The 18,383-nt window shown below is 50.8% G+C and overlaps 1 protein-coding gene across 1 annotated transcript in view; it reads left to right on the top strand.

Moving 5' to 3' along the window:
* SNRNP200 (small nuclear ribonucleoprotein U5 subunit 200) overlaps positions 1–18,383 on the top strand; it is a 468,968-nt gene that overhangs the window by 145,952 nt on the left and 304,633 nt on the right. The window contains exons 14-16 of the mRNA XM_085634342.1: positions 16,448–16,618; positions 17,029–17,222; positions 17,611–17,734. Coding sequence (XP_085490468.1) covers positions 16,448–16,618; positions 17,029–17,222; positions 17,611–17,734 — 489 coding nt within the window. The remainder of the gene's footprint in view (positions 1–16,447; positions 16,619–17,028; positions 17,223–17,610; positions 17,735–18,383) is intronic.

The following is an 18,383-nucleotide window of genomic DNA, read 5'->3' as shown; positions in this document are numbered from 1 at the left end:
AGGTACTGGTATCCCGAGCTACTCAGTATGTTGACCGATCCTCCGATACGTCTGCCCCGTCGGGAGGATCTTCTGTCGCAGCAGCAGGGTACGGTCCTCCACCCGAACCAGTCCAGCCTCCACCTCCATGCGTGGAGATTGAGCGGCGGCAGTTGATGCCATTTGACTTGCCTTCTGAAGTCTGTGATATCATTCTGGCAGCCAGGCGTCCCTCCACAAAGACGGTATACGCCTGCCGGTGGAACAAATTTGTGGCATGGTGCACAGCAAAGGCTGTGGATCCCCTTTCCGCCCCTCTTTCTGAGGTTCTCCTCTTTCTTCTTTCTTTGGCCCAGCAGGGCTCTGCCTTGGGCACCTTGAAAAGTTATCTTGCTGCCATCTCTGCCTTCTTACGGCTTCCTGATCAGCCGTCTCTTTTCAAGTCCCCTGTAGTTTCACGCTTTCTTAAAGGCATTACTCACATGTTCCCTTCTGTCCCTTTCGTAATGCCTCAGTGGGACTTGAATCTTGTCCTGACATTCCTGATGTGCGCTCTTTTTGAGCCTCTTCACAATTGTCCTCTTTGTCTTCTGACTCTTAAGACTGCTTTCCTGGTAGCCATCACCTCGGCTAGACGGGTGAGTGAGCTCCAGGCTCTATCGTCCAAGCCTCGTTTTCTATCTGTTCATCCGGACAAGGTTGTCCTTCGGCCTCGTCCTTCCTTTCTACCGAAAGTGGTGACTCTCTTTCATCTTGGGCAGTCTGTCACCTTGCCCACCTTCTTTCCGCCTCCGCATCCTTCCAAAGAGGAAGAGAGGCTCCACCGTCTGGACCCAAAGCGTGCGCTCTCCTTTTATTTGGACCGCACAAAACAGTTCCGGGTGGACGACCAACTTTTCGTTGGATACGTGGGTGCTAAGAAGGGGAAAGCTGTGCACAAACGGACCATCTCCCGGTGGGTCGTTTTGTGTATAAAAATCTGTTATTCCTTGCCAAAAAAGGACCCTCCTGTTGGGCTGCGAGCCCATTCTACTCGGGCCACAGCGGCTACTACTGCTTTGGGATGGGGAGTCCCTTTGCAGGACAAATGTCAGGCGGCAACGTGGGCTTCGCTACACACATTTGCCAGGCATTATTGCCTAGACAGCCAAGTCCGGAGGGATGGCTTCTTTGGCCGTTCTGTCCTCCAGGACTTTCTGGTGTGATCTTGGTTCGCAGACCCACCACCGGGGTTGGTATTGCTTGGGTATCTATTCTAAGGTGAGGAATTTAACTAACGTGTTTCTTTCAAATGAACAAGTTACTTACCTTCGGTAACGATGTATCTGTAAGAAACATTAGTTAGTTAGATTCCTCACCGACCCACCCATCCTCCCCGTTCTGCGAACTGACATCTAGGGTTAAGGCTATCCTTTTCAGGGCCCTAGACTTTTTGGCACCAGTGTCGGTCTCTTGCATGGCTCTGCGTTCCTGGCGCGGAAAGCTATGTACAAGAACTGACGTCAGCGCGCGAGGGCGGCGTCTAAGTACTCCGACGTCATTCCGGAGCACGACGCCAACGACGGACGCGGAGCCGCAGACGACGCCTAGCGACGCGCAAGGGGTATTGCTACAAAAATCTTCCGGATCCAGTCTGACGCCTGGGGATATTCTAAGGTGAGGAATCTAACTAACTAATGTTTCTTACAGATACATCGTTACCGAAGGTAAGTAACTTGTTCTTTCAGCTTATTAATATATCTTTAACCTAGTTTTACTTATTTTTTAATTGTTGTTTTAATTGTCAATGATCTGTGTAACTGCTAGAGCAATAACCTTTAGTTTACTCACACATAGTTATCTTCAGCAATCTACTTAACATTCTCGACCGTGATTTTCTGAGAGAGCAGGCTGTATCTGCTGAGCATATGGATTCACCCCAATTACACAAAGATTTTAGCTTCTGGTGGTTTTGGAATAATAAGACCGTACATTGTGTGTGATCACGTAGAACCTTGTGTAGTGTAAGCAGTTAAAGGTGTAGTTGACATTCATGACTGAAGAAGGAAGCTTGCTCTGAATATGGTATACTACTAAGTAGTTATATTATACCATGCACAGAGTTAAGAGATTCACCCAGAAGTGTACAGGGCTCAATGTAAACCCAAAGGGCTCTTTAGTGGTAGTGTGGTAGAGTAGCCTTAGGCCGAACACAGAGAAGTGTAAGACATTTATTGCAAACACATTGACCAATAACTGACACACGTCTCAAAAAGGAGATCTACACCAATTTTTATTTTAAAAAAATAAGCTTTGTTTGAGTTTTATTTTAGGACCAAGGACTTCGCAAAAAGGTAAATAGGGTTTACAGGCAAAATACTTTACTCCTTTAAAAGTCGACAGTGCATATTTCAAACAGTTCAGTGTTATCCTACGTAGGAAAACAACAATGCGGATTCCCGGGTAAATACCCAACTTACAATTCCAGTCTTCAGGGGTTAAGATCAGCAGAAGGCAATGTTCAGATAAGTCTGCACCTCCAGCGGCACAGGGGCGGCTGGGTGCAGACGCAAATTCGTAGATAGGCCCAATGCGTTTCAATAGAGACTGGGGGGTACTCTAAGCCGCACTACTTGCAGGTAAGTAGATCGGTTGCTGGGGTCAAGATTTAGGGGTCAGAACAAGCACAGGGGGCCACAAGGTAGCACCAAACATGCACCAACAGCGTCGGGGGGCCGAATGCTTTTCAATGGGAAATCTTGGTTTGACAGACAGATTGCACGCATCAAACTGGAGGCTGCCCAGAGGAAACCAGCGACAGCAGAGGTAAGTTGAGATGTACAGGGTCATTGGGGCACTGTTAGTTCTGCTCACCAAGGCCCAGGAGCGTCAGGTGCAGGGGTTTAGTTTGACGTTGTTTCCTCTTATCAGAGCCATTCGCGATTGAGGGGAGCCTCTGGATTCTGTCTGCAGGAGTCGTCGTGGAGTCCAGAAGGGGTCAACCAATGCTGGACTTGGACTCTGGATCGCTGGGTAACCTTTTCTGGTTTGGTGGGCCACCTGGACCTCGAGTTATGATCTTCTTCAGAGGTGTAGGCTGTCCTCCCAGGGTTTGTGGAGGACAATGACTGCTGTACAGGAGTTGTTTCTTTGCAGGATTTTCGAGGGCTGTAGACAGTCCGGTAGGGCTGGGACAAGTCAGTAGGCATCTTTAAGTCTTCTTCTGGACGGCATCTTCAATTCCTTTTTCTTCTTTAGTCTGCAGGAACTCGTTTCCAGGTCTGGGGGAGCAACCGAAATACAACATTTAGCGGCGTTTTAGGGGAGTAGCAGGGCCAATGGGTACCTCACCTGGGATGACAACACCGTCAATTATGCCACTCTCCTGTGGGAGGGGGCATAGTGCTAGCCCTGATTGGAGGCGTCTCCTCATCTTCAAAAGCAGAGGCTCTCCACCCAGGGGTCCAAAAACATGGCTGGTGGTGGCAGGCTGCCTACAGCCAGTCTGTGACCACTCCAGGGTTGGTAGGTTTTCAGGCGAAATTTCTGAGGTGCCCTCCGAGTTCATGGTTCAATAAATCCCACACTGCCATCAGTGTGGGTTTATTGAGAAGAGTAGTTTGGTACCAAACACTCCCGAGTTCAGAGAAGCCATCATGGCGCTGGGGAACGTGAGTTGTCAAGTTTCAAGCCCATGTACTCTCTATGGCTTCCCTGGCACTTACAATATCTAAGAATGGACTTAAATATTGTAGGGGCCTATCTGCTCTTACAGATATACCCAAACCTGGGGTACAGTGCACCCTGCCTTACGGCTGCAAGGCCTGCTAGAATGGTGACTTACCTGTACCTGAGGCAGTGCTAGTTAGCATGGCACAAAGACTGTGTGCCATGTCGGTTTTTGTCTACACCAGGCCATTCATCAGGCCATATCCAGGTGCTGCCCCTACAAATGTAAGTCTATTCTTAGATATTGTAAGTGCCAGGGAAGCCATAGAGAGTACATGGGCTTGAAACTCGAGTTCTTCAGCACCATGATGGCTTCTCTGAGCCCGGGAGTGTTTGGTACCAAACTACTCCTCGCAATAAACCCCCACTGGTGCCAGTGGGGGATTTATTGAAACATGTAATCAGAGGGCGCCTCTGAAAACCTACCAACCCCAGTGTGGTCACAGTCTGGCTTTAGGCAGCCTGCCACCACCAGACTCTCTGGGACAAGAAACAAAGCACATCCTTGAAAGGAGATGCCACACCACCTCCCCAGGATGGGCACAGTGCTCGAGAGGGAAGCTTCAAAGGCCTGCCGCCTTTGTAATGCAACCCCCAGCCTCTGCTGCTAGCAGCAGATGTCAGCCCCCGGTTTACACCCCCAATTTGAGTGGGAAAACTGGCGTGCAAAAACTAGGAAGCATAGGAGGTGTGCCCACCTCTGTCAACTTCACCCCTAAGGTGAAGGAGGCGAGGTGAAGCACATCTTTCAGTCTCCATCCCATCGTCTTGAAGATGGAGGTGAGGAGGGAAGACTAGGACTAGGCTCCCTCCAGCCTCTGCTGCTAGCAGCAGATGTCAGCCCCCAGTTTACACCCCCAAGTTGGGTGGGAAAACTGGCGCGAAAAACTAGGAAGAATAGGCGGTGTGCCTACCTCTGCCAACTTCACCCCTAAGGTGAAGGAGGCGAGGTGAAGCACATCTTTCAGTCCCCATCCCATCGTCTTGAAGATGGGGGTGCGGGGGGAATACTCCTCCAAACTAAGACTATGCTCCCTCCCACAGGAGGGTGACATAATTGAGGGTGTAGACACCCCAGATAAGGTGCCCATTGGCCCTACCTGTCACCTGTCACTCCCTTAAAACGCCCCATAATCTAGTATTTAAGTGGCTTTGCCAGACCCTGAAAACGAGTTACTGCTGACCTAAGAAGAAGGGCAAAGAAGACGCCATGCAGAGAAGACTGTCGACGCCCACTGACTTGGCCATAGCCCTACTGGCCTGTCTGCAGCCCTCGAAGATCCTATGAAGAACAAATTCCTGTCCTGCAGTCACTGACGTCCACAACCCCTAAGAGGACTGCCTGCCTGCCTTTGAAGAAGACCAGAACTCCCAAGGATAGCGGCTCTGTCTACAAGAAAGCACAACAAAGGACCCTGGTGCCCTCCGGATCCGTGATCTCTGACCACTCTACACTCGACGCCTTCGGCCTGTGTCCAAGTGGCCTACAGATCCAGAAAAGGTTCCCAGCGATCCGGACTCCAAGTCCAGCAGACGCTGACACTTCCTGGACTCCACAACGACACCTGCAGTGTGAATCCAAAGGCTTCCCTCGACCGGCTCCGCTAAGAGAACCAGACGTCAAAGGACACCCCTGCACCTGAAGGCCCTGGGCCTTGAGGACCTCATCTGACTGTGTCCCTGTGACTTACAGAATCCTAATTTACCTCTGCTGCACTGGTTTACTTCGTGCAGCCTCCAGTTCGTTGCCTGCAGCCAGTTAGCTAAACCAAGTTTCCATTGAATTGCATTGGGCGCCTGACGTCTTGTTCGCACCCTGCACCTGGTCCCCCCTGTGCCACTTGTGGTGTATGTTTGGTGCTGCCTTGTGGCCCACCCTGTGCTTGCGAAGCTTGAGCTCTGCAGCCGCTTTACTTACCTGCAAGCAGTGTGTCTTCAAGCATCCCCAGTCTCCGTTGTGTAACATTGGGCCTGATCTTCAATTTTGACCTCTGCACCCGGCTGTCCCTGTGCCGCTGGTTGGGCAGTGTTTGTGCTTGCCTGAACCTTGCCCTCTGCTGACCCTGTAACCCGACAACTGGATTTGTAAGTTGTTCCCTTACCTATAAAACCGCATTAGTGTTTTTCTCCTTAGGTTAACATTGCAAAGACCAAAAATTGCACTAAGTGTTCACTTTTGAAACTGAGAATAATTTCTATTTAAAAGCGCACTTACCTTTTTGCAAAGATCTTGGTCTTAAAATATATCTTGAGCAAAGCTTATTTTTATAAAATTGGTGTGGATCTCCTTTTTCGATTTGTGTGTCATTTATTGGTCCTTGTGTGTACAACAAATGTCTTGCACTCCTCTGTGTTAGGCGTAAGGCTGCTCGCCCACTCCACCACAAATAGAGCACTTTGGGTTTGCATTGAGCCCTGTACACTTCTGGGAGAATCTCTGGACTCTGTGCACGGTATAACCACCTAGTGGTAAACCGTCTACAGAGCCAGCTTCCAGCACTAGATAAGTGTTACAATCTCCAACCTAAAAAATTGCTGGAGGCTTGTGACAATTCCTAATCTGCCTATCACTTTCACAATCTAGTTCTTCAACCACAAAAGAACAACATTGGTGAAATTGTTATGATAACAATTAGTCAATAATATGTGTTCGAGGCATATGAGCTGCAGATCACACACTAGCATAGTAGATCGCCATCTGGTGTTGGGCTCGGATGCTTGCACGTTGTTGTTGTCTTGGAAGAAGTCTTTGTAGTCACGAGATAGGTGACTCCTCCCTTGGATGATAGTGCACATGGGCATCAACTCCATTGTTAGATTTGTTTTTTTCCACCATTGGATTCGGATGCAACTTTTCCGCTCCGGTTGGAAATCTCAATTCCAAGCTTCTCGAAGCACAAAATTTACAGAATAAACATCGAATCACCTTCATCTTCGACATCGATCTCTTCGGCTCATTTCCGGACGTCGACGCGGGCCGCTGGGCCTATCCACGCCTTAAGGCCTACGGCTCATGGAAAGGACGCCTTTCAAAAAATGCCCCCAGTGTGGAGCAAAATTTCCACACAGTGACCATCACAAGGTCTGCAACCTGTGCCTATCACCTGAACACGACCAGGCCAGCTGTCCAGCCTGTGCATCCTTTCGATCCAAAAAGACCATCCGAGAACGAAGGGCTAGAAGACACATCATGGAACAAAGACCAGCTCCGGAACCAGAGGACATCTTTCATGAAGGCCCCTATGTCCCAAAAGAAGATTCCGAGGATCTCAAAATCATCTCAGATGCAGAAGACTCAGACGACCTCCTCACTCCTGGGCAACGTGTGAGTACTACTGCCCCTGCCCCAACCCCTCCAAAACCAAAGGCAGTGGTCAAGACTTCGCCTGTTGGCCCCAGTCGAGACCGAAAACATCCTTCAGAAGCCCTGCCTCCGGGCTCGGCTCCGAAGAAAAAAGACAAGCCTTCCGGTAGCTCGGGACCGAGCAAACCCCATGTCATTGTCCCGCCAGCACCTTCGGCACCGAAGCCAAATGAACACTCGGCGCCGAAATCGGCTCCGACTCCTTCCACCTCCAAATCGGCCCCGAAAACGCCAAGGCCCATAAATAAGCCAGCTTCAAAGGTTCCCAAGCCTAAAGATCCAGCTTCGGCTCCGAAACTAACATCCTCGGCACCGAAACAAACGGCTAAGGACTCTGATACACCTCCTAAAGCCAAAACCTATAAGAATCAACCACAACCTCGCTCGGACCCAAAAAAATCGGCACTGAAAACTGTAACAGAGGAACAAGAACTTTTTCACCCAGATCCCCTCGATCCAAGGCAGAAAAAGATTTATATCAACCCAAAAACTGGACATGTCACCGCTGTGCCATGTAAAAAACGAAAACTGGACACACCATCTGCTCCAGTTCCTGTACACAAGGACTCTGCAACATCGCCTATGCCCCCTTCTTCTCCTACACTGCCTTCTAACCCACCTCCTCTGCCTACACCACCCTTACCTGTAACTTCTCCACCACATACACCACCTCCAGATGATGATGACCTAGGGGGTGGGGGGATCCTAATGACCCGTTCACGGATCCAGATACCTCACCACTTGATGATTGGGCATTCCCTATCCCAACAGACCTACCAGACCCACAGCCATATCCCTCAAAACCATCTCCCCCAGATGATCACCTGGGGTTTGGCCAATTATTAAATAGAGCTGCACTTTATCATGGTGTTACAATGCACTCCGACGCACCAGAGGAAGATTTCCTCTTAGATACTTTTGAACAGTCTGAAAAATCAGTGCAAATATTACCTATCATCAAAGGAGTCATTAAGCATGCCCCTGAAGTATTTAAAGACCCCGTCCGTGCCAGGGTTCTTAACCCTAGAATAGAAAAGAAATATAGGCCTGCCCCTGAAGATCCTATTTACATCAAAGGACAGTTGCCTTTGGATTCTTTAGTCGTTTCCAATGCTAGGAAACGCGCCAACTCCCAGACCTCCGGAGATGCACCACCCCGGATAAAGAATCCAACCTGCTAGAAGCTTCTGGCAAAAGAGTAGCAGCACAAGCAGCTAATCACTGGCGTATTGCCAACACCCAAGCACTACTGGCACAATATGACAGGGTACACTACGACCAGTTAGAAAATCTCTTACATCTGCCTGACCAGTATAAAACCCAGGCAAATGACCTTATCCAAGAGGGCAAGCTAATTTCAAATGCGTCAATTAAATGTGCACTTGACGCAGCAGACATTGCCTCTAGATCAATTAACACCAGTGTGCTCCTTAGACGACACTCCAGGCTACGCATTTCAGGATTTAAGCCAGAGGTACAAACTACCATACTCAGTCAGCCATTCAACCAAGAACAGCTGTTTGGGCCGGCTGTAGCCACTGCCCTTGAAAAAATGAAAAAGGACACCGAGACTGCTAAGTCCATGGGAGCATTACATTCTCCACAAATGCGCGGCTCCTTTCGGTGCTCCTTTTACAGAGGAGCCTCCAAAAATATGGGCGCAGACACCTCATCTACATTCAAAGCCACTACACAAACATCCCCCCGTAGAGGATATTTTAGAGACGGGTACAGAGGGAACAGCAACAAGGGACGAGGTCGAGGTAATAACACTCGCACCTCCCCTGCCACAAAACAGTGACTTTCCTCCGCTCCCTCCACACCATTCTACTCCAGTCGGGGGCAGACTAACACAGTTCCTACCTGTCTGGAACTCCATCACAACAGACAAGTGGGTAAGACAAATTATCCAGTATGGTTACTGCCTGGACCTTACAGCTACCCCCCCACACATACCACCCAAACAGCATCCGATGTCCGCAGACCATCGTACGCTCCTCAAACAAGAGGTTCTCTCACTGCTTCAAAAGCACGCAATAGAGCCAGTTCCCTTATAGCATCAAGGAACAGGGGTATACTCACTGTACTTCTTATCCCCAAAAAGGACGGGACTCTGAGACCAATACTCTACCTCAGACCCCTAAATCTGTATATACACTCAGATCATTTCCATATGATCACTCTTCAACAAGTGCTCCCACTGCTGCAACAAGGCGATTTCCTTGCCACACTAGATCTCAGGGACGCCTACTTCCACATTCCCATACATTCTGCTCACAGGAAGTACCTAAGGTTTGTGGTGGACGGACAACACTACCAGTTCACAGTCCTTCCATTCGGGGTAACAACCGCGCCCAGAGTATTCACAAAATGTCTTGCAGTAGTAGCAGCACATCTCAGAAGACAACAAGTTCATGTCTTCCCGTATCTAGATGACTGGCTAATAAAAGCCAAGTCATTAGACCAATGTGTTCTACACACTCACCAAACCATCCAACTATTACACAACTTGGGGTTCACTATCAACTATCCCAAGTCTCATCTCCAACCCTCTCATATACACCAATATCTAGGAGCTACCATAAACACCTCCACAGCCCTAGTATATCCCAGTCCAGCCAGGATAGCCAGTACACAAGCTCTTATCACAAAATTTCAAAACCAACACTCTCTTCCAGCCAGAGTGTTCATGCAACTCATAGGCATGGTGGCACATTTTCATTGTGCCTTATGCAACACTTCAAATGCGTCCCTTACAGGAATGTCTAGCAAGTCAGTGGAACCAGGCTCACGGACAACTCACAGATCTGGTGTTGGTGGACAGCCGCACACATCGCTCTCTACAGTGGTGGAAAATAACAAACTTGTCCAAAGGGCGGCCGTTCCTAGAGCCTCTTCCACAGATAGTGTTTACAACAGACGCATCACTCACAGGATGGGGAGCCCATCTCCTCGGACACACCAGTCAGGGAAAATGGACCACTCAACAGAAAGTGCTCCATATCCATTACCTAGAACTGCTAGCAGTATTCCTAGCACTAAAATCCTTCCAACTACATGTACAGAACAAGGCTGTCCTCATCCGGTCGGACAACATGACACCCCAGAGGACATCTTAGAGATGCCCCCTAATTACATACAAAAACAAGGAGGCACACATTCTCTGCAGCTGTCCCAGCTCGCACAGAACATTTGGAGATGGGCCATTCCTCAGAACATATACCTATTTGCAGAACACCTTCTAGGGGTTCACAATCAGATTGTCGATCTGTTAAGTCGACAGATGTGAGAAAGTGGCTCTGCATATACTGTTCCCAAATGGGTCCAGAGTGTACAGAGTCCACAGTCCCCAGAGGTTTGGCACAGGCTAAAGTTAGATATAATCTTACTCTCTAAAGTGGTAGCTTGGTCGAGCAGTAAGGCAGTATCAGAGGAAAGTGTAAAGCATTTGTTGCACACACTCAGCCAGCAAATGGTCTCACACACTCAATAACTGAACTCTTGGCCAATGGTTTATATATGAAAAATATATGCTTATTTTATTTTAGAACCAACAATAGGTAGTAAAATATACTTTCTCAGAATGAGATGCTTTGTATAAATACTTTTGCAATATGCAATTGACTTTTGTAGCAAGTTACAAGTGGTTGCAATAGGCAACACAATTCTAAACACAATAATGCATTCGGTTCAATGGAAGTTTCAAGTTATTTGCCACAGATTACTATCTGAAAGAAACACGTTAGTTAGATTCCTCACCTTAGAATATCCCCAGGCGTCAGACTGGATCCGGAAGATTTTTCGTCAGCAATACCCCTTGCGCGTCGCTAGGCGTCGTCTGCGGCTCCGCGTCCGTCGTCGGCGTCGTGCGCCGGAATGACGTCGTCGGAGTACTTAGACGCCGCCCTCGCGCGCTGACGTCAGTTCTTCTTTTTTCCGCGCCAGTAAGCGCAGATCCGGGAGAGCTACCCCTTTTAGTCTTTTTTGACTAAGTTTTTTGATCCTTTTTGATCTTGTCTCTACTCCGGTGCCGGTAGGATGCCTGGTTTCAAAGCCTGTGCTGACTGTAACCGCTTGATGTCGGTTACGGATCATCACCGCCGGTGCCTTTACTGTTTGGGCCTCGACCACGACGCGGAGTCGTGTTCGAACTGCAAGTCCCTGACCTCGAAGGCTAGACGGGAGCGGTCCCGTAAGCTCCTCGAGATTCGCCACTCGGCTCCGCGCCCCTCTCGATCCCAGTCCAGGAGGAGGTCCAAGGATCGGTCGTCATCATCGCTCGTCTGGCCCCAAGTCTTCGGGTAAGTCGAAGCACTCCAAGAAGTCCAAGAGGCGACACCGCTCTTCGGACTCCCCTCGCTGGTCGCGTGACTCGGCCGAGGGTCAGGGTGGTTCCACCCCCGCGGCTCCAGCGGCGCCGCAGGCGCCGCGCAAGTCCCCATACCCGCCGGTCCCTGGGACTGACGCGACGCCGGCGGAAGTCGGTACCTACCTCTCGGCCATGAGGAGCCTGGCTCCGCCGTCGACGCCCGCTGGCGCGCCTTCGGGCCCCGCGGACCCGACTGGGCAACCTTGCATGCCCCGACGCCGCAGGTTCCTGAGGGACTCGCCCCGAGTCCCCGCCGACGCCGGTCGACCTCGTCACGCCTCCTCCGTCGGCGTCGACACCGGTTCCACCTCCGACGCCGGCTCCGCTCGGCGTCGAGCCCCAGTTCAGCCCCGCTCCGGATCCGGCGTCGATGGGCGCCGCTTACGGCGCCGTTAGAGACACATTATGTCTATCGTCAGGCTCCGCTCCTTCCTCCTGTTTACCAGGAATCGGATGACGGGGGCGAATGGGAGGGGTCCGAGGATCCTATGGCCGTTCAGGCTCAGCTGTCACAGGACTGGGCAGATGAACTGGGGGAGGCCAGTGGTCTGGATACCTCACCAGACACTGGATTCATCTCTCCTCCGACTGTGGCTTCGGAGAAGGGTGCTGCTTTCTCTGTGGTGCTGCGCAAGGCGGCCGCAGCCCTTGGGCTCGAGCTGCCTGCCGTGGCTGTGAGGACTAACGTCCTCACTGAGGTGCTTCAGTCTGCAGCAAGCTCCACTGAGCCTCTGCTGCAATTCAATGAGGCCCTCATTGACGTTCTGCAGGGCACCTGGTCCAAGCCCTCCACAGTTCCTCCTGTGGACAGGAACGTGGCCAGGCGCCACCGCCCTGCTCCGGGCGACCCCAGTTTTCTGTCCCAACACCCCTCCCCCGAGAGCCTGGTTATCCAGGCTTCTACCTCCCAATCCTCCTTCCCGACCGCTCCGCCGGACCGGGATTCCAAGAGACTGGAACAGTTTGGCAAAAAGCTGTTCTCCTCCCTTAGTTTGGGTCTGCGGTCCTTGAACACCGCCTGTCTTTTGGACCGTTATTCCCACTCTCTGTGGGATACGGTGGAGGACGTGCTGCCCCTGTGCCTGGAGGAGGCCCAGGCACGACTTACCCAGGCTCTGGCCGATGGGAGGGATGCAGCACGACATGCAATCCGATGTGGGCTTGACACTACGGACTCGCTGGGTAGGGCGATTTCTACCACGGTAGCGCTTAGACGTCACGCCTGGCTGCGGTCCACGTCCTTTTCGGGGGATGTCCAGAGCACTCTCATGGACATGCCCTTTGATGGCACTCGCCTTTTTGGTGAGAAAGCGGACAGTGCGCTGAATCGCTTTAAGGACTCCCGGGCTACGGCCAAGTCCTTGGGCCTCTCGGCCCCGCGGTCGCAAACTTCCGCCTTTCGCCCCTTTCGTGGCCAAGGAAGGGGTGCCTCCTCACGTCCGCCTAGCCACCAGCCGCAGAACCAACCTGCGCGCGGTCGCGGACGTGGTTTCCGCCGAGGCAGTTCTGGAGGACGACGTGGTCAGCCCACATCCACCCCGACAGCATCTGCCTCCAAGCCTTCCTAGTCCGAGCTTTCCGGCCCATTCCTCGCCAGTGGGCGGCAGAGTTCGCCATCACCTGCTCCACTGGCGTACCATCACTTCGGACAGGTGGGTGCTGCAAATCGTCCGTAGGGGCTACTCCCTCCCCTTCGAGACGACCCCTCCAGCCATGCCACCGCAGCACCACCGTATCTCGGAGAATCATTTGAATCTTCTGCGAGAGGAAGTTTCGGCCCTCTTGGCCAAAGAGGCCGTGGTTGTTATTCCCACTACTTTCTGGTTCCCAAGAAGGGCAAAGGGGGCCTACGCCCTATCTTGGACCTCCGGAACGTCAATGCCTTCCTCCGGAAGGAAAGGTTCAAGATGTTGACTTTGGCTCAGGTTCTAGCTGCCCTCGACCCTGGAGACTGGATGGTAGCGTTGGACTTGCAGGACGCATATTTCCACATCCCAGTCCTGCCGGCCCACCGGCGTTACCTGCGGTTCACGGTGGGCCAGGAGCATTTTCAATTCACCGTGCTCCCCTTCGGCCTCACCAGTGCCCCTCCGGTGTTCACGAAAGTGATGGCGGTGGTTGCAGCTCATCTGCGCAGATCAGGGGTTCCAGTCTTCCCCTATCTCGACGACTGGTTGTTGAAGGCGGGCTCGCCCCAGGCAGTCATCTCCCACCTCCAGACTACGGCGGATCTCCTGCATTTGCTGGGGTTTTCCATCAACGTGCCGAAGTCACACCTGAGTCCCTCTCAGAAGCTCCTCTTCATCGGAGCGGTTCTCGATTCGGCGCAGTTCCGGGTCTATCCGCCGGAACAGCGGGTCTGGGATATTCAGGCCCTGATTCCCATCTTTCGGCCTCTATCCTGGGTTTCGGTCAGGCTAGTGTTGCGGCTTCTGGGGCTGATGGCCTCCTGCATCCTACTAGTGCATCACGCCAGGCGGCGCATGCGGGCTCTGCAGTGGGACCTGAAGTTTCAGTGGGCCCAGCATCACGGCAACCTGTCCGACCATGTCTTGATCTCGGAGGGCACTGCACAGCAGTTGCAGTGGTGGCCCACGGACCGCGATTGGGTCACGGGCAAGAGCCTCTCCCTTCCCCAACCGGAGCATGTTGTAGTGACGGATGCGTCCCTCCTGGGATGGGGTGGCCATATGGGAGAGGCGGAGATCAGAGGCCTCTGGTCTCCGGCGGAGTCTCGCCTCCACATCAACCTGTTGGAGTTGAGAGCGATCCGACTTGCACTGAAAGCCTTCCTTCCCTCTGTCAGGGGAAGTGTCGTGCAGGTGTTCACGGACAACACCACCGCCATGTGGTATTGCAACAAACAGGGTGGGGTGGGGTCGTGGACCCTTTGTCAGGAGGCTCTGCGCCTCTGGACGTGGCTGGAACACCAGGTCGTCACCCTAGTGGTTCAACATCTGGCGGGCTCTCTGAACGCCAGAGCAGACGAACTCAGCCGCCGGTGTATGATGGATCACGAATGGCGTCTGAACTCCGAAGTGGCGCAAGGTCTCTTTCAGCAGTGGGGAGAGCCTTGGTTAGATCTCTTCGCCACCGAAGAGAACGCGCAATGTCAGCAGTTCTGCGCGTTGGAATTTCCAAGGCGGCACTCGCTCGGCGACGCTTTTCGTCACGAGTGGAGTTGCGGTCTGTTGTACGCCTTTCCGCCTATACCACTTCTGCCCAGAGTGCTGAAGAAGATCAGGCACGACCGGGCCCAAGTCATCTTGGTGGCCCCGGATTGGGCACGAAGGTACTGGTATCCCGAGCTAAACAGTATGTTGACCGATCCTCCGATACGTCTGCCCTTTCGGGAGGATCTTCTGTCGCAGCAGCAGGGGACGGTCCTCCACCCGAACCTGTCCAGCCTCCACCTCCATGCGTGGAGATTGAGCGGCGGCAGTTGATGTCATTTGACTTGCCTCCTGAAGTCTGTGATATCATTCTGGCAGCCAGGCGTCCCTCCACAAAGACGGTATACGCCTGCCGGTGGAACAGATTTGTGGCATGGTGCACAGCAAAGGCTGTGGATCCCCTTTCCGCCCCTTTTTCTGAGGTTCTCCTCTTTCTTCTTTCTTTGGCCCGGCAGGAATGGACCTGGGTACTGTAGGGGCACAGGGCTCCTGCTCCTGTACCCACACCATTGGCATAGGGCACCCAGCTAGAGGGGTGGCTGATGTATGCCATGGCAGTTTAGGTGATGGGCATAGCACACAGGGATGTGTGCCATGTTGACTCTTTGTTTTGTCTTGCACCCAGACACCCAGCCTGCAAGGGCAGTGTGTGTGTGTAAGGGTACAGGGCCTCTAAGGGTGGCACAATAAGTGCTGCAGCCTTTAGAGGCCTTCCCTGGTCACAAGGCCCTGGGTACCATTTACCAGGGGCTGACATGTGGCCAGGGTTTGCCAATTTTGTGTTTTGTGTTTTTAGGGAAGGAACATAGGCCCTGGGCACCTGATTGGCAGGAGTTCAGGGTACACTCAGTCAAAGTACATTTAGCAATTCAGCAAAAAGTGGGGGCATACCATGCAAGAAAGATGGCACTTTCTCACAGCAACTTAACACTTTTGATGTATTCCAAAACAGTCTGGGTTGATCAAAAAAGTTTGATTTATTCCTTGTTAGAGAATTGCCTACCGGTGGTTTGTTCATCAGTGAGATAAAAACACACCCTGAACTGCCTCGGCGATAAAGAATATTTGACTAGCTAAATGTGTGCTTGTCAAGATTCTTTATGCTCTAAAAGAGTGGTATGATTCATAGAACAGTCCGTCCTTACAAGTCACTCCATCTTTTGTTTATTATGTTTTCTTTTGTGTCTACTCTAGAGCAGCTGAATGTAGAAAAAAGTTGAAAAGGTGCATACATGGCTGATGGGTATTGTGAAGAAGCTATTTCTCCATCACCAAGCCAAGATAGCTTGGTAGAGTTTTAAACCAATCCGCATTGGAGAATGCATTAGGTAGCTAATGGTTGAATATTCTTCCATCTAGGCGTAGGACAGCAATAGTGAATGGAAGTCAAAGCCCTGAAATGGAGACCAAGAGTTCTTGTAGGGGATGTTTGTGATGGGTCTTGGTGTACATTCTATTATCTCTGTTTTTGTCTCTTTTGTGTTAATCTTTTTTTCCACTGAGTTTCTTCTGTCTTTTGTGATGGCTACTGTTGACTGCCTGTGTCTGCTGACTTTTCCTTTTGATTTTCCATGTCTTATAATATTTGTTCCTGTCTTCCCTTACACTGTTTAAAATGCTCCTGGATCTAAGCCCCATGTTTGGCTTCAGTTCCTGTGTGCACACTCTTGGTCTATCACTTTGCCTGTGTTCCAATGTTTGTTCCTGTGTTTCTTTCTTTGTATTCGCTGATATTGTGTCTGCTAGTGGACTTGTACTGAGAATCTTCCTTAGCTTAAAGTTCCTGTGTGTGTTTCTTTCTCTGTCTGATGTTACTGGATACCTACTCCTATGAACCTCCTTTTCCTCTTGCAGCGCCTTGCCTCTTACGGGATCACTGTGGCCGAACTGACAGGTGATCATCAGCTTTGCAAGGAGGAAATCAATGCAACCCAAATTATTGTGTGCACCCCAGAGAAGTGGGACATCATCACCCGTAAAGGAGGGGAGCGCACATATACCCAGCTGGTGCGCCTTCTGATTCTGGTGAGTGTCGAGTGTGTGAGGAGAGCTGTATTCAAAGAGTTTTTTCAAGCCTCAGGGTCTTTTCCAGCTGTTCTCCAATGCAGGTACTGACACAGCCACTGTAGTTCAGAAAAGGTGTGCCAACACAGAGCTATTGTCATCATAGAGATGGGGAGTTGATGCCCTACAACCATCACCCAGGGAGAGGATGCCGACCCAACCCACTGTTAAAATGGAGCTGAACCCCAGAAGAGCGATCTGATCTTCCACCAGTTGGTTACGTGCTTCGGAATCTGCTGATTTTGTGTCTGTCTGATATACAGTATTTTTGATTCTTTTAATCAGAGCTGATAAGGGTGGTGAATGTGTTGACATTGGTGTAAGTGCTTAGAACACCGACAGGGTGCAACTTTTCCTTTCTTTTGCTGCAGGATGAGATCCACCTGCTCCATGATGATCGTGGACCAGTGTTGGAATCACTGGTAGCTAGAGCCATACGCAACATTGAGATGACCCAGGAGGATGTTCGGCTTATTGGTCTGAGCGCCACGCTCCCTAACTATGAGGATGTGGCTACCTTCCTGAGGGTGGATCCATCCAAGGGCCTTTTCTACTTTGATAACAGGTACTGTGAGTCTCCCAGCCCTCGTGTGGACCCTGTTCAGTACCTAGTCTACCTGGATCTCACTACATTTGTAATGTGGGGGCATGTTTACCTGCCTACTCTGTGTTTTTGCGCTCTTTTATGGACTCTGATCCTCTAAACTATGTACCCTTGGCTCTGTTTATATCTTTCCGAATTTGCTTTCCTATGTTACTGTATCACACTTTCTTGCCCACTCCTGGCCCTCTGACGTGTTTTCTATTTTTGTTCTACAAGAACACATGCATATACACCAATTTCTTTCTCTCTGCCCTTTCTCTTTTTTGGACCTCCCTCTACCTTTCTACCTTTCCTGTGCCCCTCTCACTTCCCTTTATTTCTCACTCTGATGCCCCTGCATCTCTTGCAGCTTCCGCCCAGTGCCTCTGGAGCAAACCTATGTGGGGATCACAGAGAAGAAAGCAATCAAGCGCTTCCAAATCATGAACGAGATTGTCTATGAGAAGATCATGGAGCATGCTGGGAAGAACCAGGTGAGCCATGCAGATGAACTCTACCAAATGTTCATATTTTTCCATGTGTGGGGGGTTAGAGGACTGTGTAGGGGGTGGCGGACGGTGTGAGGGGTGGCAGACAGGGGCTGTGGCAGGGCAGGTTAATAATCTTCCTATCCAACTGTATTGCTGAGAAAAAAATCTGTTTGGGAGAGAACTCTATGTATTTTTTAATACACAGCTGTAAAGGCGCTTTGTACAGTGTCTGATGCAGGGATAAAACCTTTCATGTTTGGGGAAAGATCCCCTATAAAGAGGAATCTGTTGTGTAGTAGGAATGCCTTGAACTGTTAAATGCTTATTGTTTCCCCTTGCTATTGTTGTTAGAATATTAAGTGTTTTTGGTCTGGGGCATAGGATAGTTTGTGTTCACCAAACATGCCAATTTTCCCAGCATGTGTGCTTTGCTTACCCCAGAAGCCTAATAATACATATTTTACTTCGTGTTACTCCCTCCTGGTATTCCACAGGCCTTCCAATGTGAAAATCCTACACTTAATAAGAGGCAAGAGGACTTCTACCTGTCTTATGAAAACCACCATCATATGCTGTCATTCAGTTCATACTAGTTTTTCTGCAGGAATGCTTTTTGGACATTCACATTAGTGACACCACCAGTGATGAAGAT

This window comes from Triturus cristatus, chromosome 11 (assembly GCF_964204655.1).
Source record: "Triturus cristatus chromosome 11, aTriCri1.1, whole genome shotgun sequence".
Taxonomy (NCBI): Eukaryota; Metazoa; Chordata; class Amphibia; order Caudata; family Salamandridae; genus Triturus; species Triturus cristatus.
The sequence above is the reverse complement of the archived record's forward strand: the minus strand, read 5'-3'. Positions and strand labels throughout refer to the sequence as shown.